The following is a 23,122-nucleotide window of genomic DNA, read 5'->3' as shown; positions in this document are numbered from 1 at the left end:
GATCAACAAGAATAAAGTAGTAATTTCTACCTCATCGTTTAAGGTTTACATAATTATTTTCATTTGAGGAGTTATTTGTAATTTTCCAAACACCGAAAAAGTATTCGTGATTATGCCAAACTTCAAGGAAGACAGCTGTAATTTACCATATAGAAAAACTTATACTTGGGAATTAGTGTAATTACTAAAAAGCATAGGGTGAAAATTAGAAATTGCAGGATATTTCTCCTGAGAAAATAAACCCTCCACCACAAGAACAGGGGCAGCCTTGTAATACAAAGTTACAAACCAAAACAGGGCAAAAGATCCATTCATCAGATTCCAAGCAAGAACAGCCATTTTCAATGGCTACTCTCTCAGCTTCTCTCCTACAACCAACAACTCATCTATCATCAAACAAACAAGCTACACTTACTTCTCCATCACTAATTTCAAATTCAAGAATCCATTTCCACCATTACTATTCAAACAAACTGATGAAATTCTCGTTACATTCATATCGAATCACCACACGTGGGGGCCGGTTCGATGACGATGAAGAGGAAGAAGAAAGCTGCAGTTTTGATGAGGCTGTGTTGCTTTTCAACACGAGGGATTACTACAAATGCCATGACGTTCTTGAAGCCTTGTGGAATAAGTCGCAAGAGCCGACACGCACTCTCGTGCATGGGATTCTGCAGTGCGCTGTTGGCTTTCATCACCTCTTCAACCAAGTCAGTTTGGTTCCCAGTTGATGTTATTTTGTTTGTTGGTAAAAGAAAAAGTTGGTGTGTTAGGTTAAGTTTTTGGGGTGCATTGGATGAAGTTTGTGATGAAAGATGAGCCTTTCAAAAGATTAGAGATAATTATGTTTGCACCCCACAACTGTGATTAAATTGTACAAACCGCCCCCTGTCAGTGAAGTGTTCATTATACTGAACACTCATCAGTGTAATGAAAACATCATTGACAGGAGGCTTAGTGATTGCTTGGACTTTAGAAGTGATTTCTGTAATTTGATGACAATTGTAGGGTGGTGTTAGGGTGATCAGTCAAACACTAAGAGTGATTTATGTAACTTGATCATAATTGAGGGGTTTGGGTGTAATTATTTCTGAAGGTTGTGTTTGAATCATAGGAATGAATTGATTTATGCATAGGATGTGATTTTCTTGAACAGAATCACAAGGGGGCAATGATGGAGTTGGGAGAAGGGCTTTGCAAGTTGAGGAAAATGAACTTTGAGAGTGGACCATTTCATCAATTTGAGAAGGAGATTTCTGCAGTTTTGGAATTCATTTACCAGACTCAGTTAGAGCAGGCTGCCTGTGAGTATCCCACAAAATAGTTCTGATCTTTTCACCAAAATCCCACTTTCATAATCTTTAAGGTTGCCTGAGCCCCGAGATTACAGTTTCTCAATGCACGTTCGTCTGCAGGCACTGAAGAACTTTGTGTTGCAATGGATCAATCAGAGAGATCGTATCAACTTCTTGGTGGATATGGAGCTGGAGAACGACTCTACCATCTGGAAATTGATCGTAGCTGGACTGCGTATATTGTTTTCTGCCCTGAGAGGTATGGTGGCACGGCCACTGAACCACCTAGTATAAAAATCCCTGTCCTTCAGGCATCTGAAGAACATATGATGGACTTGGAGTATCTCTAGTCATCTTGCTCAGGACAAATATATTGTACTTGGTTATGTGTGTTCAATAGGTCAAGAAACAGGAAAAACTAAAGCAGTACAGACAAGCTCATTTTTGAGGAAGCAATTCAGTTTTTATTTGAGGTTAGTCAACACTGAAGCCCAATGTACAACAGGGCATAAAAATTCTCTAGCCAAAATTGTGAAGATGAAGAAAGATTATGGTAGTCGAACAATCTGAGTTAAGAAACACAAAAAAATCCTTAGTAAATAAGATCTAGAAATGATGAAGAAGGAGCTGCCTCTAGCTCAAGGAAGTCTGATTCTTCATGCAATCAGAAGCATCTCTGCCCGTTGTGGCTCGCTTCTTGACGAGTGTCGACATCCACCAACCTGAAGATATTCCAGAGGATATTAATGATTAATCAGGTTTGAGAGTTTGGCAAAGATGAAAGGGCATGTAGATTACCGAAATTGATGTCTACTCATGATGTCAGAAACTTCAAGAAACATACTTGTCAGCTTCACTCCTTGATCGATATCCATAGTAAATAAACTGCATGAGTATCTGAACAGTTTATTAAGGTACATGCTAACATTCTAGACGTATAAACAAATAATCAGCTAACACAGAGTCATGCTTTAGATTCAAGGCGGATTTTAACGACCATAACAAGAAGAAATGGTTTTTTTCTTCATATGTATTTACTAAAACGGGCCCAGCCAGAAGATAGGCATTAAAGGATACAAATGTATCAAGAATCACACATCCTCCTGCATCCACAAGCCATGGGAGGTTGGGTCGTATATTCGACCAGCGTAAGCTACTGATAAGGATGCTGTCCAAAGAAAAACAAGAATACTGTAAGAGATGCAGTGTTGATGAAAATGCAGTATTTTGCAGTTTGGTTAACTGCTGTGTAAGAAAAGGTATGAGACAGTCGAACTATAATTGAACTCGATCAACGGTGAGAACTTGCTCACCTTGCCACATAGGTCGCATTTCCAACAAGAGCAAAGACAAACATTAGTGGGTTAAGCCCCTGAACACAAAAATGTGGTAAAAGTTACCAAGATATCAGATCTGTAACATTCAATTATCTTAATGAGTCATTGCAACATATAAGAACCAGGACAGAGGTAATATTTATGTTTTCATGATTGTCTTGAAATAGGGAGGAAAATTTGATATTACCTCTGCATTTCCTCTTCTAATCTGCAGATAATGAACAAATAAAAGTCATTCCAGAGTCCATTAAGGGATCATTGACAAGATAACATAGCAATCTAAGAACATTTCATGCGAAAGAAATACTAATTATAATGAAATTTTTTCAGATATATTTACATTTAGGCAAATTTGGGGAAGACGTCCGCCCAAATAAATGACTGCCATTCCCCAACCAAGGAATGATCCGATCCCGCTGCTCTCTGGGTCCAAAGTTTCTTGTACAGAACCTTTAGCTGCCTGCAATTTCGATGATTTAGACATAAATTCCTAAGTTGATCCGGGTTCAAAGTGATCGCACATTCGACATAATGTAGAGAAGCAGGAGTAATTCCATACTGCCTTGCTCCAGATATTTATCTTTTGCTAGACATTTTCAACATAAACTTCAGTAATATGCATGCATATGCGAACCATTAGAATTGTGATTCCAATCACCGTAAATGTGGCGTTGCCTAATGGAATGCAGTGACTGATAGAATTATAAGGTATGTAAACAAAATAAACATCAACACAAGCACACTACAACCTTTGCCTCCAAAAGTTGTCTGCTCACTTTCAACACAATGCCTCTTGTTGGACTTTTAAAGATCATGTTCTTATGGCTTTCTGCACGTTGGTTGTTGAAGCTACCAAGTAATAATGTTATCAAGGAAACCTGAGTAATAATGTAAAGAAGCATATCAGACGAAAGCATTAAAATGGTAACCATAATTCTGATTATTCCAAGTTGCATGAAAATTACAAAAACTCACCACACATAGCATCGTTTTGATTTTCGGAGGAGGAGCAGACTGCGTTGACCTAAATTCACCTAGCAAAGGTTCACTGGGACAATTTCTTTCAACATCTGAAGGAGTTCTCAGAGCCGGGTAAGATCCTAGAGTAGGTGTACGACTAACTGAAAGAGATCTTGCTGACCTGAAAACCATAGTGGGAGGAGTCTATGAGAAAAATCTAATTTCCAAGGCGATTTAGTGATTTCCTTCCATAAATGAATGTTATCAATGTTCTTTAAGTTTTATTTTCACATCAACCAGTGTCTCTCTATAAAATATGAACTTACAGAATATATATATATATATATATATACATATATGCAAATTTAAAGGTTCATACTACAAAGAATAGTTTTTCCTTTCATGAGAGTGATTGAGTGCAACAGAAAGGTGTAGAAATTGGCATATCTATAAGGCAAAAATCAAAGAGAGTTCCACAATTTCCAGTGGAAAAACAGAGCTTTTAGTGCAGAACCAGTTGAACTTATACAGTTTAAAAAATTTCTGATATACCAACCAAATGTGCTCATTTGGAGATCAATACAGACTAATGAAATGCAACTGATACATCAACACTACTAATGCATTTTAGGATTCAGAAAGAGGGAATGCTCACATAAAGAATACTTCTTCACTACTAGTAGGAGAGCTTAACGGAAGAGGAATAGGTGAGCTTGGAGAAAATCCCCAGCTCTCTCTGTTATTGACTTGTCCAGCATCAAGACCATAATTGTGCTCTCTTCTCCATTCTGGAGCTCCAGCTTGCACAGCCTTGCAATACATTGTGCATAACAACTATTAGAAATTGACATGAAATGAATCCATAGATAGAGAAATCTTCCCTAGTTTCTATTTTTTTTAAGGAAAGTGTTCATATAACTGGTCTTATAAATTCAAACCTCCTGCAGCCTTTTGTTTGACTTCAGTCGTGGATAAATGTGTCCATAGTATACAGCTTGTGTAGATAGAACTAAGGTAGTTACTGTGTATAGCTGCAAGCAACCGTAATAGATGTTATTTATATTCTGAATGATGGGCAGAAAGTTGAATCTCATCTTGAGCAGAACGTTCATACCATTGCCATATAGTATTGCGTTGGAAGCTGCAATCAAAAGTATGAGTTAGTGAATCGAAGCATTCGACCAGAACAAGCAAACTTTGCACTATTATTGAGAGCTTGCTAGTTCCCACAATTAAGGATCAAAAGCTCTAATATAATTTCTGAAAAGGGACCTACAAGCCCTTATCATTATGCACTACAGTAACAGTGAACAACTTACAGTTGCAGGCTCTAGCATGCAGCCAAAAAGGTTGAGAAAATCTCTGCAGAATAAGTGAGATCAAGAAAGCAACCAGTGAGCAAAATTGCAATCAACTTTTATGAAGAAATACTTAACAGAAATTAGCTTAAATGTCTGCACAATCACAAAATCTGAGCCACTAATCTAAAAGCAACAACCAATAGAAGTGTCAAGGTTTGTCCAGAATCTTAATCCTATTTCATGAATTCTTTTATGAGATCGTTTATTTGGCAAGTGAACTTCTTGAAACTTACAGAACATAACTTAAAATGACAAAAGTCCTGCTTTGTAACATACAGTATAAGGTTTTAGTCCTTCGTATCGTAATCTGAGAGGAATTAATGACATTGAAAGAAACAGATCTTGGTTATTCGCTATATTTGCAATTGTCTGCTTTATAGAGCCAAAGCACACAGTAGCAAGAGTATTTCTGACTAATTCATGTAGCAATTTTCAATCTAGTTTCCCATGAAATACATACTAAATATCCAAAAACTCGGCAATCAACCACATTTAGTCATAAATCTCATGAAACTTGATTTCCTTTCAACTTAGCCTCTCTATGATGGCTAATTTAATCTTTAGTTACTGCAGACTCAAAGTTTCCAGTAAGGTATCTGCAAATTAAATCAGAACATCCTCAGAAAGTACAAGAATTCAACTTTACAAATTTCCCACCAAAAACAATGCCATCAACCACTGCTGCCAACCCAACAGGCTAACATCAAGACAACAACAATCTGAAAGAACGAAAAGCAACAACACCAAAGCAATTTCCTCCGGGAACACAAAAATAAAATACATATGCAGCATAAAACTTAGGAAATTTAAATTAGATTTACAAATATTACCCAACTATCCATGTACAAAGAAACAGAATGGAGAGTCCCTCTGCAGACTTCTTCTTGTAATTGGTGATGATCTGAGGAATTTCTGCCACGCCCCAACTCAACACACTAATTAACCCCAGTGACAATGAAAATCCGTCTTTTGTGCTGCAAAGACAATACCCCATGTACCTTCTTGCCCATTCAGCGCAATGCCGATCAACCGGGCACACCCTTGATTTTCTCTCCAACCCCATTGCAGAGATGAAAAAACTCAATCTGAACACACCAACACATGCACAAGAAACGCATTAACATACGGGCATCGGTGTTAAAAGATTTCCATCAAGAAAACAGAAAAAAAAAGATATACATATAAAAGGAAAGTTGCATTACGTGCGAAAGATTCAAGATCTGTGGAAGAAAAGGAAGTTTTGGATTGGATGAATCTCTATATCCAGTGACAGCAACAAAAGAATGGCAGTGAATTCAGTGGGGATTGTAGGGGTGGGGATTGAAACAGCACAGCCCAATGCATGAAACAGCGACAGACATACAAGAAGGAAGCGGTGATGTTTTTACATGTAGGTTTACATATACGGTTGTATGTATCTATCTATATAGTGTAGGTTTCTTGGCGAAGGGAAGGGACGTGGAGAAATCTTGATATTCAGACTCCAAACGCTGCCCGAGTCTTTGAATTACGGCATAACCATAATCCTAGGGACTTCTAGAAATTCTTTCACTTTTCTATCCCTTCAATTGTTTCAATTTGCAATTTAGTCCCACAATTTTGAATTGCATCACCAAAAGTTTCTTTTTTAGTTTATTTTTTTCTTTAAAAAGAAAAAAAAATATTAAGTATATAATTCGCTGCATATAAACATTCAGAAGTTGGAAAATACCCTCAATGGCTTAAGTTAAATAGACAAATGTTCATTTCCATTTGAAAATAAATTCAAAATTGTAATTGAAAATTATGAGTTTTGAGTATATCATTTAAGTAAGATCTTTTCAATCGTATTTTTAACTTATCATTTTCCTTTTAGGATACACGTACGTATTAATTTCAAATTAATATAAGATGCACAATGTATTAAATTTAGACTAGTTCGATACAGATCAGTTTGAAAAAGTGCGTCTAAGATCGACTTGTTTTGTTTGGGCTTTGAAATAGGTCACAGTTGGATCTATTTTCACTTAGGCCTGACTCATGGACCAATTCAATTGCGGCTCGAGCAAAGACTTGACTTTTTTATATTTATTTTAAATTGATTTGATTTTAGCCCAAAGTTAAGTCTTTTTTCTTTTTTTTTTTCAGAATATAAAAAATCAAATCACCGGGAATAGGTCCTAAGTCCTAACTCCCAAATGATCACAAATGGATAATGGGGTGCCAATTATTTATTTATTTATTTATTTTCTCCGCTTTGTGTCTATAAATATGAAGTTTATTGTTGTGTTTTTATAAAAATCTCACTTTTTCTCTTGCAATGTTGTAATATTTGTAAATCAATCTCAGTGATTGATTTTGAATATGTTGTCAATTGTTTGATAATTTTGTTCCTTAATCTTTCAAGTATTTCTTTATTTACTTTGTTATGCTATTTGTTGTTATTTCCACTACTTAGGTTTTTTTAATTATGAACATATTCGGACTTTTTGAAAAATTATTTGAATATTAATATTTCCCATCTAAAGAATGGTGTTGTAAAAAGATTGATTTTGAAGTGTTATATTTTTCACACGGAGAGTTTCGATCATGAGAAGGCTCATCAAATATGTATATTTGACAAACGATTTTCAAATTATTTTTATGTACTATATCTTTTCTAAGATGTATTGTTATTTTTTTTTTTATTTTCATGTTCTACATGTAAATTTTCATATTCAAGTTAATAAATTTATGTATTCTTATGAACTTCTCGAACCGACCAATCTAGCCCATTACCCGACCCGACCCACAAACCCGACCCTTTTCCTACTTAACCCTAAAATCCCTCCTTCATCTTCATTTATTTTTTTTCGATAAATGTAAATTTTATTAAACAAAAAGAAGTACACGAGTACTGTACAATCATGAATCATTCTCAAGCTTCACCCCCGATAGGCCAAAAAATCTGCCATAAGCGATAAAGACCACATGAGCTAACAAAAAATTATAATTCAGCACTAATAATCCGTTGTTTAACATCATTAAGAATAGTAATAAGAGTGTGCATCGCCATGCACGTTCTCGAACCGATGCCGATTGAGCTCCATCCAAATGTGATAGACCAGAGAAGCAAGTAATGCTCTGTAGGCCGCATTGATGTCTTGTTTCCCTCTTCATCTCGTCGAAGCCCATGTACATCTGTAGGCCAAGATCGGTTAGGCCAAGGAACCCACATATGACGTCGAACCTCAACCAAGCATTGCTGGGAACCGACATCGGAAGAAAAGGTGGTTGTGTGTCTCCATTGAATCATCATCACACAAGATATAGGAGGTGCCCAAGTGAGAAACCCACGGCTTGTCCAATGTGGACAACCTGTCGAGGATAGCCAACCAAAGAACGAAGGTATGTTTGGGAATTTTGAAGGGCCCCAAGAGTAGGGAAAACCAACCTACCTTGGACCATGGCGGGAATAAGAGGCGAATCAATGAAGCTACAGTCGGTGAGGCAGTGCCAGCATGCCATAGAATTTGATTGGAACCACCATGCACGACTGGTAGCTGATGCAGAATCTCCAAACTCCTGGATGTAGTGGTGACCGGCCAACACCATTGTCCATCCCCTATAATCGAGTTAAGAGAAGCGCTAGTCAACGTATTAGTAAGGCTAGGTCCCCTCGAGAAAGAAAGAAGTGGACCCATGCTATGCTAGGAATCACGCCATAGAGAGAATGAAACACCACCACCAATCCAATACTCAATAAGAGGCCGTAGAAGAGGACGGAGGCGAAGAAGCTTCCTCCAACCCCACGAGCCCCCATGTTCAGCAACTGTCCATATGGATCTCTCACGAAATCGAACATGGCAAATCTATTCCACCCATATAGATGTCCGATCACAGCGGATAAGAACACACAAACGTTTGCACATCAAAGTATGGTTAAGGGTGGCTACATCACGAAGTCCTTGCCCCCCTTCAAGAACCGGACGACAGACATCTTTCCAAACCTTAGCATAATCACTCGTAGACGTTCCCTTCCATAGAAAACCATGAAGGCGCTTCTCTATTTCCCTGATGATGCCCTTGGGGGAGTATGAAAGCAGACGTCCAATAAACACTCAAAGCCATAAATAGTAATTTGATGATATGAAGTCGCCCATCATAGGACAATGTTGTGCCCTCCCAGCCCTTGATACGCTTCCGAATTTTCATAAGCAGAGGACGACAGTCGGCAATAGTCAATCGGGATGCTAGAAGTGGTAGTCCCAAATATTTCATCCGCAGATGCCCTTCTTGATACGTTAGCACCTCAAGCAGTTGATCCCCATACCCTTGAGTAAATCAGGAAATAATCAAGTGACTCTTCTGATCACTCACACGTAGGCCAGACAATGTAGCAAACCGATCCAATCCTTGCTCAAAGACACTGACAAAAGCCACATCCGCTTGCAAAATAATAGAAGGTCATCAGCAAAACCCAACTGAAATAGTCGTAGTGACTCACATTTTCAATGAAATGTGAATCGCAAATCCTGCTTAATCAACTGGTTAAGGATCATATTCAACACCTCCATGACTAATACAAATAAGTAAGGTGACATCGGTCACCCTAACGCAAGCCCCTTGCACTCGCAAAGAATCCGTGTGGTTGACCATTAAGTACCACTGAGAAAGATGTGGTAGTAAGACCCTCATCAATCCACTGGACAAAGAGGGCAGAAAGCCAAACATCCGAAGCACAATTGTTAAGAAATCACATTCCACAGTGTCGTATGCCTTACTCAGGTCCACCTTTAGGGCACACCTCGGTGGAAGATGCTGCTGGTTGTAACCAGTGAAGAGTTCCTAGGCTAGCAGAATATTGTCCCCAATAGAATGACCAGGAACAAAGCACTTTGGGATGGGCCAATAATCTTATCTAACACATTGCTCAGTCGCTATACAAGTATTTTAGTGATAGCCTTATAGAGAACATTGCAGCACAATATCGGACGAAAATCAGCAATAAGAGTAGGATTGTGTACCTTGGGGATGAGGGCAAGTAGAGTGGAGTTCACTTATTTCAAGAGTTTCCTCGTGGCAAAGAAGTGAAGATAATTTCCTTGCCCACAACAGGGCATGTCGCTTGCTTAGTGAAACCTAAGTGGATTTTTATAGGTCTTAATGTCTTTGTGTCTTGGTGGCTTTGTGGGTTTTGCAACCGTGAGGGTTGCCGGCCGGTGGTAGCTCTTGGGCATTCGATTGCCGAATCTGGCTCCTGAGACATTTCATTTTACTGCTTTTATATATTGTATATTTTATCTGTTATCTGTTCTTTATTTATTAATTTGTAAGTTATGAGATCTGTTTAATCAACAATTTAGTAAATTTTAATATTTTTTAAAAATATTATTTAGTATAATACATATAAATTTCATTTTATATCATAATATTTATTTATAATCTCTTATATTTTTTACAATTGACAAGTTCTAACAATTAATTTATAATTTTTTATATCTATTTTTGAGTTCGAGATATAAAGTATGCAATCTATTGTATTACTTATAAATTTATATAAAAATTTGATGGTTCCTATAATTTAATATAAAGATGATAATAATAAAAATGATGATGATGATGATGATGGTTGAACAATTTTAATTATTTCTATTGTTGTTTTATTATATATAATAAGATCAATTGCTATTTTGTACTTTAATTTAAGAAATTCATCTCTCAAACTTTTTAATATATAATAAGATCAACAACTTTCAAAAAATAACTTACATTTATTTTTTTTTATTAATCTTAACTATTATAAACAAATATTTTGATAATTTGATGTATATATATTTTTTAAACTTTTACTACTAAACTAATCAATAATTTATATTTATAATAATAAACTAAAATATTGTACCATATATTTAATTTTTTTTATAATTAATATAATAATATTCAATATTATTTATTTATAATAATGTAATTTTATTAAAAAATATACAACCCAACAATTCTATTAAAAAAATATATGTTCTCTCTTTCTCTTTCTTTTTTCTCACCCTTCTCATTTCTCTAAATTCTAAGACCAATTTGTTTCTCATTCTTTCTCGTTTCTTCCCACTCTCTTTTTTTTCTTTCCCCCAATTTCCAAATCTAAATCCTGAAAGGCTAAAACCCTAGCCCCAAACCAACGATTTCAAGCCCCAATCCATCTACCACCAGCAACGACGAAGGCGATTGCTCTTGTGTCGGCCAAGTCAGAAGCTCGAACAGGTTTGCCATTAAATCTCGTAGTCTTGGTCTCACCGTCAGCTTGTGTGTATGTGGGCGGCGCCTATGAGGAGAAAATGGTTCTTTAATTTTTGTGTTGTTGTTCTAGTATTTTTGCACTTGTTAATATTTTTGTTCCACAATCAGCACTAATTCATATTCTTGAATTCTCCAGAAATCTCCAAATGCATTTCGAGCTATTCTGGAAAAACCCTTTTGGTGTTCGCAAGAATAAGAATAAAATATACAATCAGCATTTCTGTTTTTTTTTGGGTTTTCAACATATGTTTAAAGTTTATCATTGTTAAATCTATGTTATTGGAGATATATGTAATTCTTAAATGCTAGAATATTATTCTTACACCAATTTGAATTTCTGTGTTGGTTTGGTGCTTCAAGAAATGAAAATGGATAGAACTGATTTGGTATGTGAAGGGGAGACTGTTGGGGTGTATGATGTGCTTGAACTAAACAATTTGCTGAGCTCGAGCTCAAGCTCGAAGCATAAGAGCTCGTGGTCAAGCCATGAAAAATATAATCGAGCTCGAGCTCAACTCGTTAACGCTCCTATTTTGACCTGGGATTGCAAAGAAATGGGTCTATTACTTTGGTTTGCCCTCATAAGATGTCGACTGAGCTCGACTTGTTTACACCCCTGGGATTGCAAAGAAGTGGGTCTATTACTTTGGTTTGCCCTCATAGATGTGTCTGAATGGATTTCGTGTTTGTGTTTATGCAAAAAATCCACAAGAATTGAGTTCCTCTTATGAATTTGTTTTTCCTACTGTCCGTCTATTGTGCATAATTTTGGCAAGAAATGTTGTGAATATTATCGATTCTGATTGTTTCATTAGTTTTAAAAGAGAGGGTATGCATAAGTTGCATAAAGTTTCTGGTATCACAAAATGGTGAGTCATAAATAAGAGAAACACCTAATTTTGTGTCAAGTGAAAAATAGGCAAGATGCAGTCTTTATGTGGAATTCTCTTGGAAAATGTTCTGATTTGATTCTCTTTGGGATGCCTGCTGCAGATTGCTGCTCAAGCACATAGATTAGTGAAAGTTGTGAGTTCATTCCTTTCCAAGAATTAATGGTGGGCGAGTCCACATATGTACCGCCACCTTATGTACCCCTGAGACAGTCAGATGCGGAGGCAGATTTAGTATCTCTTACAGATGTAATACCTGCAGCCCAGCACATTAAAAATGGCCCAGAGCAGTGGTCTTCAGGAATCTGTGCTTGTTTCGATGATATGCAGAGCTGTATGCTACTTTCTGCCTTTGTGATCTTGATTTATCAGAAGAAAAAACTGATATGAAAGGTGCTTTTTTGAGTAGTGCAAGAAAACATATGACGAGCATCTTCTCTTTTCCTTGTCTTAAAATTTATGTATTAGGAGATATGTATGAAGTGTAGAGTGCTTTTGTATTTTTTTGACTTATTTCATAAAAGATTAACCTTTGTAAGAGAATGTTGAATTATATTGTTTCACTGATCAAATGTACTTTTAATGGAGGTTTTCATACATGTTCTTCTGAGGAAAAAACATTCTTATTAACTTGTTTTCTTTTATATGACTTATTCATTTCAATGTCAAAAACACATATTGATTGAGGTAGTGCATTGAGGTTAAGTGGATGTGCTTGGAATTTTGGGGTGACATAATTTACTCGAGATCAAAGATATGTGTGTGGTTTCATTGAGGATGTTCGTTAAGGAGACCAAAAATGGCCTGTTTATGATTTATGTGCAATCATATTTGTGTTTCCCTGAGGTAATAGGTCTCTTCGAAGACTTCGATAATCTATCCTAATTAAGTAGGTGCTGTATGATTGATATTATTTACATGATCCTAACTATTGACACTTTTCCTGCTCAGGTTGTATTGGACTTGTCTGCCCCTGCTATCTTTTTGGGAAGAATGCAGAGGTTTTGGGATCTGGAACTCTGATGGGATCCTGTATGATGCATTTTATTTTGTGGGCTCTTGTTAACACCTTTTGCTGCATGTTGCCTGAAGGATTTATGTTGGGTATACCTGGATGCTTTGTGGCATGTTATGCCTGTGGATACCGCAAGATATTAAGGTCAAAGTACAATCTAGAGGTATATTTTTCACTTGGTTTATATAGTCATACGCTTTACAGTAGACATCTTCACTCATTGTAGCCAAGAACAGAGAAAGAAAAGTATGTTTTCATTAAATAAACATGTAATTCTTCACCACTTCATCTAATTCAATAGTTTGTATTAGTTTGGAAAAAGTCCCCACTTCCTCCCAACAGCATATAGTGATGTGTGCTGTTGATTGTTCAGTGTGGTTCTGATAGTGACTGAGTTGGCCTCAGTGTTTATGCCATGACATTCCATCTCAGTGAGGAATTGCTTCAGTGGCATCTAACTACTTGATTTAGTGTCCACTCAATTACTTGGAGTAGTGGCATTTTCCCTAGTGTGCTTTGGTGACTTCTTGTTCAAGCAGTTGACCCTAGGTGTCGAACAACCACAGTATGTATAAACTGAATACAGGGGATTACAGTGTTCTGTTTCATACGTACTAGCACGAGTTTAGCGGTTTCAAAGTTTAGAGTTAGAAATACTCAATATGGATATTTTTAGATTGACAGAAGGACTCGAAAAAATTCCAGTAGTGGTAGTCGTGATCCTGACCCCTTGAATGAATTAGGCCAGGCCATTGATCTTAATGAAGTAAGTTGCTTGTTTGAATTGGAGATAGTAACACTTCTACACTGTGGCTCCCAGGTATGATGACCTCAAAGTTTCTCAATTACATTTTTACTACTGTTACTTGATGTGCACCTACATCTGAGTTCTATAAATCCTGAGACTCTTCGGACAGTTGGTTCTGTTAAAAGAAATGAAGTTGAAAATTTAAGTAGGCAAATGTTGTGTGTTTCCTGTGCCATGTGGCGTCTTGTTTTGATAAACTCGAGCAGTATTTTATTTTCTAATCTCTGTTCTTATTCTCATATATCTTGATGCTGCTTGTATTCTTTCCTTCTTTCATTATCCACTTTTAGTACGTTATGTATATCGGAAATAGGCTTGGTAGCGAGGTTTTATTGTGCTATAAGATTATGTTTGCGTATGCACATCAGCTAGGGCACGAAATACATATTTTTGTGCTCCGGAAAGGTCCAGTTGCTAATTTGTGAGTCGTCTCCTAAAAAAACACCGTACATGCTGAAACCTCTTGCCGTTTTGTAAGATCATTAACCAAGATCAGGCTGTTAAGGTTGAGTAATACTTAATTAATTAAGTGAAAGCAGGTTGAGTGATTATTGTACGTGGGCTGTGGCTGTTCGCTAAGATCGCTAAAGATTTGAGTACTACTTTTACAAATTGATTTTCTGCCTCTTCAATATTAATTGTTGCTGGTAAGGATCAGAACTTTTGTGGGAGAGCTTCCCGTTTATTTTACTACTTTATGGCTAGCGCTCGAGTAATCTACTTTAGCAGCATGATGCCGCCACAAAAGTGATAATAATCCTTCAATATGCACAAGATTTTTACTACTGTCTGTTGGACAAAGTAAATGTTTTCTTCACAATAATCTTCATGTATCCTTCAATGCAGGAAGCACCATGCGGAGATTTCATCACTCATTTCTTCTGCCATTTATGCGCCATATGTCAAGAATACAGAGAAATCCGTGAAAGGTCACAAGAATCAAGTTCCTCTAACCGGAATTCAGCCGAAGTGATAGCCCCCACTGTGCAGACAATGGAATCAGCTTCCGCAAAATAACCTGTCTTTTGCCATTACATTATTCAGTTTGTAATGTTTTTCTATCTTTAAAAATTTATGTCGGTCATAGTCTTACGTTACTCCTTAATAAACATGTTAAATTGTTTCTCACTAGGCTCTCGTTCTAACTTTTCCCCTCTTCTTCAACATGACTTTTCATGTTTGATCTTTGCTATTCCATTTTATTCTTGAATGCTCGTCTGCAGGATGAAGCCCTCCACACCCAATTTTAACCTGTCGAAATAAAGATGTTGTACAACACAAGTGATCTAACGATCGATGTTTCCTTAAATTGGTGGGTAATTTTTACTTGTGATGTCTGACATAGAATCCATTGCACTGACTCAATTGCTGTCATTCTTGTGAAGAGTATAAATTCTCTTTGAGCTATTTTAGCAGGCATCAGTTGTTGTAATGGGATGAGGCCGGAGATTTAGGACAAAGGTATAATCTTTAGTGATGTAGGAAAGTCTGCACATGTATGCTACATGATCGTTATTCATACCACCAGAAGGGAATGTCTTGAGGAATAACTTCGAAAATTCTTACACAAAATCGACGTTTTCTTCATGTTGGAAGTGTCCCTTTTCTGCTTCTGATCCCTGGGATATGGATTCAACTTGGAGAGGATAATGAAGTTTTCCCAGAATGAATCAATACCTTCTTCAAAATATCCTGAGATTCAGATTATTACATATGATCATGAAAGCGAAGTGTCTGATGACTAGTTGAATGCTTTTTAAATATAATTTAGTATAATATGAAAAGATAAGAAATGCAACGATATATATCCTGAGATTCAGATGATCAATACCATTTATCCCTCCTTGAAAATGCAAAATTATATTTTTTTTCGAAAAATTTTGGAAATTATACTTACATCATCTCTAAAAATTTTTTATTTATACTTGACCTTTTTACTTTAAGGTTAGGACAAAAAATATTGATGTTAGCTTAAAAATTTATTTAAAATTTTAATTTTGCCTTTCATTTAAGATTGCTATGTATATTTTGTACTAATTATAAAGGGATAAACGTATATATAAATATGGAGTTATGTTAACATCACTATAGTTTTCCCCTTCATGAAGATGTTAATTGAAGGATAAAATCAAAAATTTATATAATTATTTTGCTAACATCAGCATTTTTTTGTCTAAATTGCAACAAAAGGGGGTAAACAAAGAAATTTTGAAGGAGGTGTAAGTGTAATTTTTTAAAACTTTTTTAATGGAAAGTATAATTCCCACTTTCAGAAGGGGTCTAAATGTAATTAACCCCAAAATTAATGATTTTATGAGTCTCATGGTTATATGGAAGTTTCGTATCAGCAACCAATATGGAATAAGTGGAAGCGGCATTCATTCCAAATGGTGCAAAATATTAATGCAACGTGCAACAAGATCAGTGCCACATTGCACGAAATACTATTTGCTCTAACTTTCTATAATTATCATAAATTTATCTTTCAAAAAGTTCATCCTTAGGAAAGGAGACCTTATTGCTTCTAAATTATCCAAACCACTCATCTACAATCAATCAATGTGCTCATCATCATATGATCATGTGGGAATACCTGAAAATATGCGTGTAGGTAAAATATTTAATCAAATTAAAGCTTTTCTTTGAATTATTTTAGTTGGATGACATAACTCCAAATACTCGTGGAAAACAATATAATGCGCACGCACATATGTATATATATATATATATATATATCAAACTTAGCTAATTAATTGTACTCCAAGTATCTATTCCAATAGAATATATACTTGATTCAATTAGAATTCAACACACACATATATACATATATATACATTTTTTTTTCTTAATTAAAGAAGAATTTGCGTCAGCAATATCTTCCAATAATTTCCACAAGATGGGAATGCAAGTTGTTTGGTGCATGTGTACATATATATTTCACATCAGACAGGTTTTGAAGAGATAGAAAGAGATTGATGAGATCAAGTTGTGTGATTCTTGGTATTAATTTCTACTACTACTCATGCTTTTAATTAATTCTCTTTGATACTAATTATATATATCTATATATATATATATAAACACATATATACAGTGGGTGACAGAAATGTTTGGTGGGTGTTTCAAGCTGCAGCATTCTCCTGTTTCTAACTCCATGTCTGTAAGAACTTGACTCCTCTTTTTCCATTCTCTTTTGAGTTTTCAAATGATTATTACAGACGAAAATTTTTTACCAAGTCAATTTTGGTCGAATTAAACCAATAATAAAGTAAGTGTGATATATTTGTTATGTGATTGATCACTATTTTTGAACTGTATACCAATACATGACAAATACACTGCATTTTCCGTATAATTAATTTAGATCTGACTAAATTCGATTTGAGTTAAAATTTTTTATCGTATACATATCCTTGCTATTGAGCATTAATCTTTGGGTGTATATACATATATGTAGATTGTGGAGCTTTTAGTTCGCATGGATTGCGAAGGATGTGAGAAAAGGATTCGAAGAGCAATCTCCAAATTGAATGGCAAGATTTCTTATAACATATAAATCATCTACAATTTAATTCTTAATGCTTTCTATATCTTTCTTTTTCCTATGTATAATACTATTATTAAATTTTCCCCAAAATGAAATTCTAGTCTTGATGGCAATTTAACGGGAAAATTATAATTTACGTCCCATAATTTATCTTATTTGTGATTTTAGTCTTATTATTTTAGTACTCATTAGATTTAGTCCCATAAGTCACAAAACGTGCAATTTTAGTCCCAATCACAAATTTCATTAAATAATTAACGGGTAAAGCACGTGATTTTAATGTGCTCTGTTAAGTATCTGAGTACTGATTTGACAAAGAACGCGCATGATTTGCAATTAAATTGAGGTTCCATTACTTAGTTCGAGGTCATCCCACCATATGTGTAGGTGTTTGTAATTTGTTATTTCATACTTCTTAGTAATATTAATGTATTGATTGAACAGATGTATTGCTCAATTTATTTAAATATTCATATAATAAGGTAATTATCGCTTCTATCTCAAAACATATATATATATATATACATATATAAACATATGTATCGCTTCTATTACAAAACCTAACCCTCTTTCGTTAGAATTTGGACGAAAAATCTTGGTACTGGCCAAAAAAATTATATAAATTTTTAATTTTGTCTCTTAGTTAACGTTCCATGTAATAATTTTGTACTTAAAAGCAAAAAATTGTAATGATATTAACCCCACTCCATATATATATATTATATTTATTCCTTTCTAAGTACAAAACTATACATGAAAATATTAAATGATGGACAAACTTGAAAAGTTATGTAATTTTTTTATTATATCAGTATTCTTAATATAAACCTTAACGAAAAGGGATTAGGTGTAAATGGAGAATTTCAGATGGGAATAAGTGTAATTATCTATTTTCAATGGGGATCTTAGTGTAATAAACTCTAATTAATATTAATATATTAACTAAACGGATGTATCGCTCAGTTGGTCAATTTAATTTAAACATTAATGTAATACCATAATTATCTCTTCTATCTTAAAAAAAAATGAAAAATATATATGAATGATGATGAATATTGCAGGTGTGGATAGCGTGGACATAGACATGGAGAAGCAAAAGGTGACAGTAAGAGGATACGTGGAGAAGAGTAGGGTTCTGAAAGTGGTGAGGAGAAGTGGGAGAAGGGCTGAGTTCTGGCCATACCCTTACGACAACGAATACCATCCCTATGCTTCTCAGTATTTGGAGGAATCCAACTTCACATCGTCCCACAACTACTACGTGCACGGCTACAACGAGAGCGTGCATGGCTACTTCCCCCATCTTCCCTACCCAACCATCGATGATCACATCAGCTATCGTTTTAGCGACGACAATGTTCATGCATGTGCTCTTATGTAATCTTTATAATCATTTTATTGCATATTTTAATTTTATCATCCAATTATATATTAAATTTACGACTCTACATAGATCGAATAACTACGCTGCTAGCTACCATCCATGTCGGTGATGGTTTCTTCGTTATGACGTCGATGTGGTAGGAAAAATCGTTGAGGGTGTTCTTGTAATTAATTATTCAAGCATTAGGGTTGTTTATGTAATTTAATGAAAGTTCTTATGAATATGTTCGAAATCATGAGTTGGATTCACATAGGATGTGTGGGTGTTTGTTTCACTTTATGTGAGTTTAATGTAATTTATTTCATAATTTATAGTTATATTGATATAATAATATACTACTGTTTTAATAAAAAAAAAATGTATATGTAGATTTATTATTTTACTTTTTATTTTTTGGACGGGTGAGGAAAAATGGATGTAATGGGCCAGGTCTCTGCATTTACTCAAACTTGGCCCAAGTGCTACTGGTGGTGAGATCTATGGGCTTGTCCCAGATAGGCCCATAAGTAAAAAATAATAATTTTTTTCATATATAAAGGGAAGGATAAATTATATCGATCATTCCTACAGTTAGGTCTAACTATATAAATATTTTTATTTTTTTATAAATTAAAATATATTTAAAAAATAAATTTTAATTATAAGCACGCCGCTATTAGGAATAAAATTTTACAAATGCACCCCTTTTGAGTGAAATTACATTGACATCTCCTATAGGGTGCTGTGCTTGTAGTTAGGGGAAATTACAATTTTAGTTCTGTAACTTAGAGGGTGGCTGATATTTTTGGTTCTATATGAATTAATTTTCAATTATAGTTTAGTCCTTTTCCGACTAATTTAGTCGAAAAATTATGTGACTTTCATATTTTATCCAATTAAATTGTAATTTTAGTCATGTAAATCAATTCATGCAAGGTCAAAAAGGCCGACTCTCCTAAGTTATAGAACTAAAAATGCCAATGCCATCCTAGTTACAGGACTAGAATTATAATTTGGTTAGGTCATATGAAAGTCACATGCAAAAATCTTGTCCATTTTATCGAGAAATGATGAAAATTATCAAAATTTTAAAATTACAGGACTAAATTACGAAAACCAAATCGTGCAAAACCAAAAATAACACCCCATAAATTAGAGGATTAAAATTGTATTTTTTTTTCCGTACTTATAATTTCATAAAAAGATAGAATTTAGTGCAACTAAAGATAATCTCAAAGGATGTTAGTGTTAATTACCATAAACTAAAATATATTGACTGGGCATTATTACATATTTACTTATATTTATAACTAATATTTGTCGCCGTATTAATGATGTTTTACCTTAGTGATTAAAATTAAAATCTTATACATAATTTTAAAATCATGAATTCAAATTCAATCAAATCCGTGAATATTTTATAATTCTTTATTATATTGATCGAAATAATATACCATTCAATCACCCAATTTACTAAAATATTAATATAATTACGTAATAATTGTTTTTATATATAAAAAAAATCACCGAACATTTGATATTAGACCATTGGTAAAAGTTCAATTTTATTTATTATTTCTTTTAGTAATTTTTATATACTATATTAATAAATCGAAAAAGGGGGATATTGAAGAAAAAGAAAAAGGACATTAATGATTAAAATTAAAGAATATTGAGGGAATATTGCTTGCTAGATTTCTTTCCTATATTTCAAAAAAGGCTGCGGTTAACTTCTTCTCTTTCATCACTATTATTACTTGAGGGCAACTTTATTTTAAGAGATAATTGCACTCTCCACCTCTAAGATTTGATATAGTTATACGTAAATTTTTTGTGGTTCAGAAAATTACATTTAGCACTTCTGAAGTTTGATTTCACCTAACAAATAAGTTCATTCATTAGTGAAAATCCATCGAATTTGCTGATATTAACATAAAAATTAGAGAAAACTCTATATTTACCCCTTATTGATTTACTATTGACTTATAATAGGTTAAATAAATATTTTTATGATCAAATTACCCTTATACGTTTTCACGCATTAATGTATGCGAGGAGGTATATCTTCACTGTTATAAAGGTAGTTTAGTTCGTTTGACCAGTAATAAGTTAGTCTTAAGTTAATCAATGGTAAATATCAATTTTTATTAAGATTTTTTGTTTGGTTAATATCAGCAAATTCAGTGAATTTTGACTAATGAGAGAACTTAGAAAGCAAACCTCAGAGGTGGTAGATGTAATTTTTCAAACTACAAAGAATTTATGTATAATTACATCAAATTTTAAGAGAGAGGAGTGTAATTATTCCTTATTTTAATTAGTCAATTCTTTTTAATTTACTAATTATATATATAAAGACCAAAATTCAGAGTCACTTTTAAGTCAGTGGACATGTGACTAACACGTACGTGCCACATTAATTTGTGCACAACCTTATGAATTTTCAAACTCTTATATGCTTTCTCACAATTTAGTCCAAAAGTGTCAAATTGTTGACATTTTTAGTGTTATATATTCAAGTAGAAACATACTGATGGGCTTGTTGAATGGGATCTGACGTGGGGTCCACCCACCTCATGACGAAAATTACAAGACTGTCCAATAATAAACGAAAAAATGACCTTACATTTTGAGGATTCTGAGATTAAAATTTGAGTAGGAACACTTGTTTGGAACTGACTAAATAATGTCATCTTATATTTCGATCTTCGGATACACTACAAAACCAACAACGTAATTTCGTTCATGTCATTTTAATATGATTGGTTCACGTAGATCAAATCTATAAATACCCCAACCCCTTGATTTCACGTATATTATGTTGTTTATGCTTTTACGACACTGATTTTTATCTTTGGAAGGATCTTAATTTACTTGGGCATCGGAAAATTATAATTAAAGCTTGTTCAGTGTATCCCTGACATGTAATTTAAATCGTACTCATATTAAACAACTTGAGAATGAACCATGAGCAGAGATGATCTTGTTCAAGAAAACACTACTCCGAATCGAGATTAAGATCTGATACATCTATTAATTTCTAATAAATTCGTATTAGTAATAGTAAATGCATTGATGGTTTTCTAAATAATTGAGTATTTAATTAAATTTTTTATTGTCTGGTCAAAACATTTTATAAGATATATATAGAGTGAATAGCAATTTACTCTATGTGAAATTGAAAATGAGCATATTACCTCCCTATGGAAAAAATATAGCAATTTATCCTCCTGTACTTTTTAAAATGAAGCAATTTACCTCCTTATACAGGGAGGTAAGTTGCTTCATTTTAAATATCATAGGGGGATAAATTATTGTATTTTAAAAAATACAGGTTGGTAAATCGCTATTTATTTTTTCATAAGAAGATAATTTGCTCATTTTCGATATCACAATGGGGCTGCTTGCATTTTTTCCAAGTTTAATTAACTAAAAACATAGGTTATAATCTGAATTAACTAGAGTTCATTCTACCTCGATCGAAAGAAAAGTTATAAAATTAAATTTCTTATTTAAAAGTTATTAAACCATATTTGAAGACAACTATTATAAAATATTTATAAAACTAATTGCATGCTGATAAAAAAATTTCTTAATTAACAAAAAAATAATTACGAAGAGAGATCCTTAATTTTTATAGAAATTAAACTCCATCATCTCAAGAAGTTAATTCAACAACTAACTATAAGAAAAAATTGATGTTTTTCTACACTATAAATCACCACGTCTTAAAAATCATAAAAAATCAATACTATCTACTATAGTTTGCGAAAATTTAGATTTTAACCACGATTAATTAATATTTCTAAGGTGTTACCTATAGCGAAAATATTCCCTACAGTCTATAGCAAATGTTTTTGTCTTACTTGCAGAAACATTAACGGCTAATAGTGTTTCGCAGTAGTTGTTACTTAATTAATATCTGCAACAAATTTTCACTTTTAATCCTAATAAAAATTCATATATTTTTTAATAAAAAAATACGACTTATATATTAAAAATAGCAATAATTTGAATATTTTATGTTAATTAAAATGAACCCTTATTGCATATGTTCACATGAGGAAACCTGTGCACTTCCCTCACATGTTTACCGACAACTATATTCCCCCCCACCTTAAACAATTATAATATGACATACCATTAAGTCAAAAAGATCTCAATCCATCCTTTTCGAATTTCAATTTAATAATATATATACTCCTAACTATATATTTATTTATTTAATTAATTATTTATATATATATATAGATGCAACAAAAAGTCGGTGTACGCACAAGTCTTTTAT

General features: G+C 33.9%; 4 protein-coding genes across 5 annotated transcripts; 3 read left to right on the top strand and 1 right to left on the bottom strand.

Moving 5' to 3' along the window:
- The first annotated feature begins 266 nt into the window (after positions 1–266).
- LOC105155746 (DUF309 domain protein) lies at positions 267–1,775 on the top strand. Its single transcript, XM_011071679.3, has 3 exons — positions 267–713; positions 1,160–1,307; positions 1,419–1,775. Exons 1-3 carry the CDS (start codon positions 345–347, stop codon positions 1,646–1,648), a joined length of 747 nt encoding a protein of 248 aa, XP_011069981.1. The 5' UTR covers positions 267–344; the 3' UTR covers positions 1,649–1,775.
- LOC105155744 (PQ-loop repeat family protein / transmembrane family protein) lies at positions 1,740–6,459 on the bottom strand. 2 transcript variants are annotated; one of them, XM_011071678.3, is made up of 14 exons: positions 6,159–6,459; positions 5,787–6,041; positions 4,915–4,957; positions 4,710–4,736; positions 4,534–4,626; positions 4,251–4,405; positions 3,611–3,776; positions 3,385–3,513; positions 2,976–3,095; positions 2,823–2,843; positions 2,612–2,670; positions 2,376–2,466; positions 2,097–2,195; positions 1,740–2,020 (listed from the first exon to the last, which is right to left on the bottom strand). In XM_011071678.3, the coding sequence occupies exons 2-13, from the start codon at positions 6,017–6,019 to the stop codon at positions 2,130–2,132; spliced, it is 1,203 nt and encodes a 400-aa protein (XP_011069980.1). In that variant the 5' UTR covers positions 6,020–6,041; positions 6,159–6,459; the 3' UTR covers positions 1,740–2,020; positions 2,097–2,129. The 2 variants fall into 2 exon arrangements, with proteins under 2 accessions (XP_011069980.1, XP_088732663.1); XM_088876537.1 differs by having other exon boundaries at positions 1,740–2,195.
- Positions 6,460–10,956: 4,497 nt separating this feature from the next.
- On the top strand, positions 10,957–15,052 carry LOC105155743 (PLAC8 family protein). The gene is made up of 4 exons (XM_011071676.3): positions 10,957–11,175; positions 12,205–12,435; positions 13,053–13,279; positions 14,771–15,052. Exons 2-4 carry the CDS (start codon positions 12,264–12,266, stop codon positions 14,939–14,941), a joined length of 570 nt encoding a protein of 189 aa, XP_011069978.1. The 5' UTR covers positions 10,957–11,175; positions 12,205–12,263; the 3' UTR covers positions 14,942–15,052.
- A 1,903-nt stretch (positions 15,053–16,955) lies between these two features.
- LOC105155908 (heavy metal-associated isoprenylated plant protein 45) lies at positions 16,956–19,103 on the top strand. The gene is made up of 3 exons (XM_020691944.2): positions 16,956–17,084; positions 17,382–17,457; positions 18,533–19,103. Exons 1-3 carry the CDS (start codon positions 17,031–17,033, stop codon positions 18,850–18,852), a joined length of 450 nt encoding a protein of 149 aa, XP_020547603.2. The 5' UTR covers positions 16,956–17,030; the 3' UTR covers positions 18,853–19,103.
- Positions 19,104–23,122: the final 4,019 nt, after the last annotated feature.

This window comes from Sesamum indicum, linkage group LG2, assembly GCF_026168435.1.
Source record: "Sesamum indicum cultivar Baizhima isolate 11 linkage group LG2, ASM2616843v1, whole genome shotgun sequence".
Classification (NCBI taxonomy): Eukaryota; Viridiplantae; Streptophyta; class Magnoliopsida; order Lamiales; family Pedaliaceae; genus Sesamum; species Sesamum indicum.
The sequence above is the reverse complement of the archived record's forward strand: the minus strand, read 5'-3'. Positions and strand labels throughout refer to the sequence as shown.

Bases quoted from the DNA above. Each gene is read 5' to 3' on its own strand.
- LOC105155746 (XM_011071679.3), top strand. From the start codon at position 345: ATGGCTACTCTCTCAGCTTCTCTCCTACAACCAACAACTCATCTATCA. The intron at 714-1,159 runs GTCAGTTTGGTT...TTTCTTGAACAG, and splicing joins TTCATCACCTCTTCAACCAA to AATCACAAGGGGGCAATGAT. The intron at 1,308-1,418 runs GTGAGTATCCCA...GTTCGTCTGCAG, and splicing joins TCAGTTAGAGCAGGCTGCCT to GCACTGAAGAACTTTGTGTT.
- LOC105155744 (XM_088876537.1), bottom strand. From the start codon at position 6,019: ATGGGGTTGGAGAGAAAATCAAGGGTGTGCCCGGTTGATCGGCATTGC. The intron at 4,958-5,786 runs GTAATATTTGTA...CTTATTCTGCAG, and splicing joins CTTTGTACATGGATAGTTGG to AGATTTTCTCAACCTTTTTG. The intron at 2,671-2,822 runs GTAATATCAAAT...TTTTGTGTTCAG, and splicing joins TTAGAAGAGGAAATGCAGAG to GGGCTTAACCCACTAATGTT.
- LOC105155743 (XM_011071676.3), top strand. From the start codon at position 12,264: ATGGTGGGCGAGTCCACATATGTACCGCCACCTTATGTACCCCTGAGA. The intron at 12,436-13,052 runs GTATGCTACTTT...TTTCCTGCTCAG, and splicing joins TTTCGATGATATGCAGAGCT to GTTGTATTGGACTTGTCTGC. The intron at 13,280-14,770 runs GTATATTTTTCA...CCTTCAATGCAG, and splicing joins GGTCAAAGTACAATCTAGAG to GAAGCACCATGCGGAGATTT.
- LOC105155908 (XM_020691944.2), top strand. From the start codon at position 17,031: ATGTTTGGTGGGTGTTTCAAGCTGCAGCATTCTCCTGTTTCTAACTCC. The intron at 17,085-17,381 runs GTAAGAACTTGA...ACATATATGTAG, and splicing joins CTGTTTCTAACTCCATGTCT to ATTGTGGAGCTTTTAGTTCG. The intron at 17,458-18,532 runs GCAAGATTTCTT...TGAATATTGCAG, and splicing joins AGCAATCTCCAAATTGAATG to GTGTGGATAGCGTGGACATA.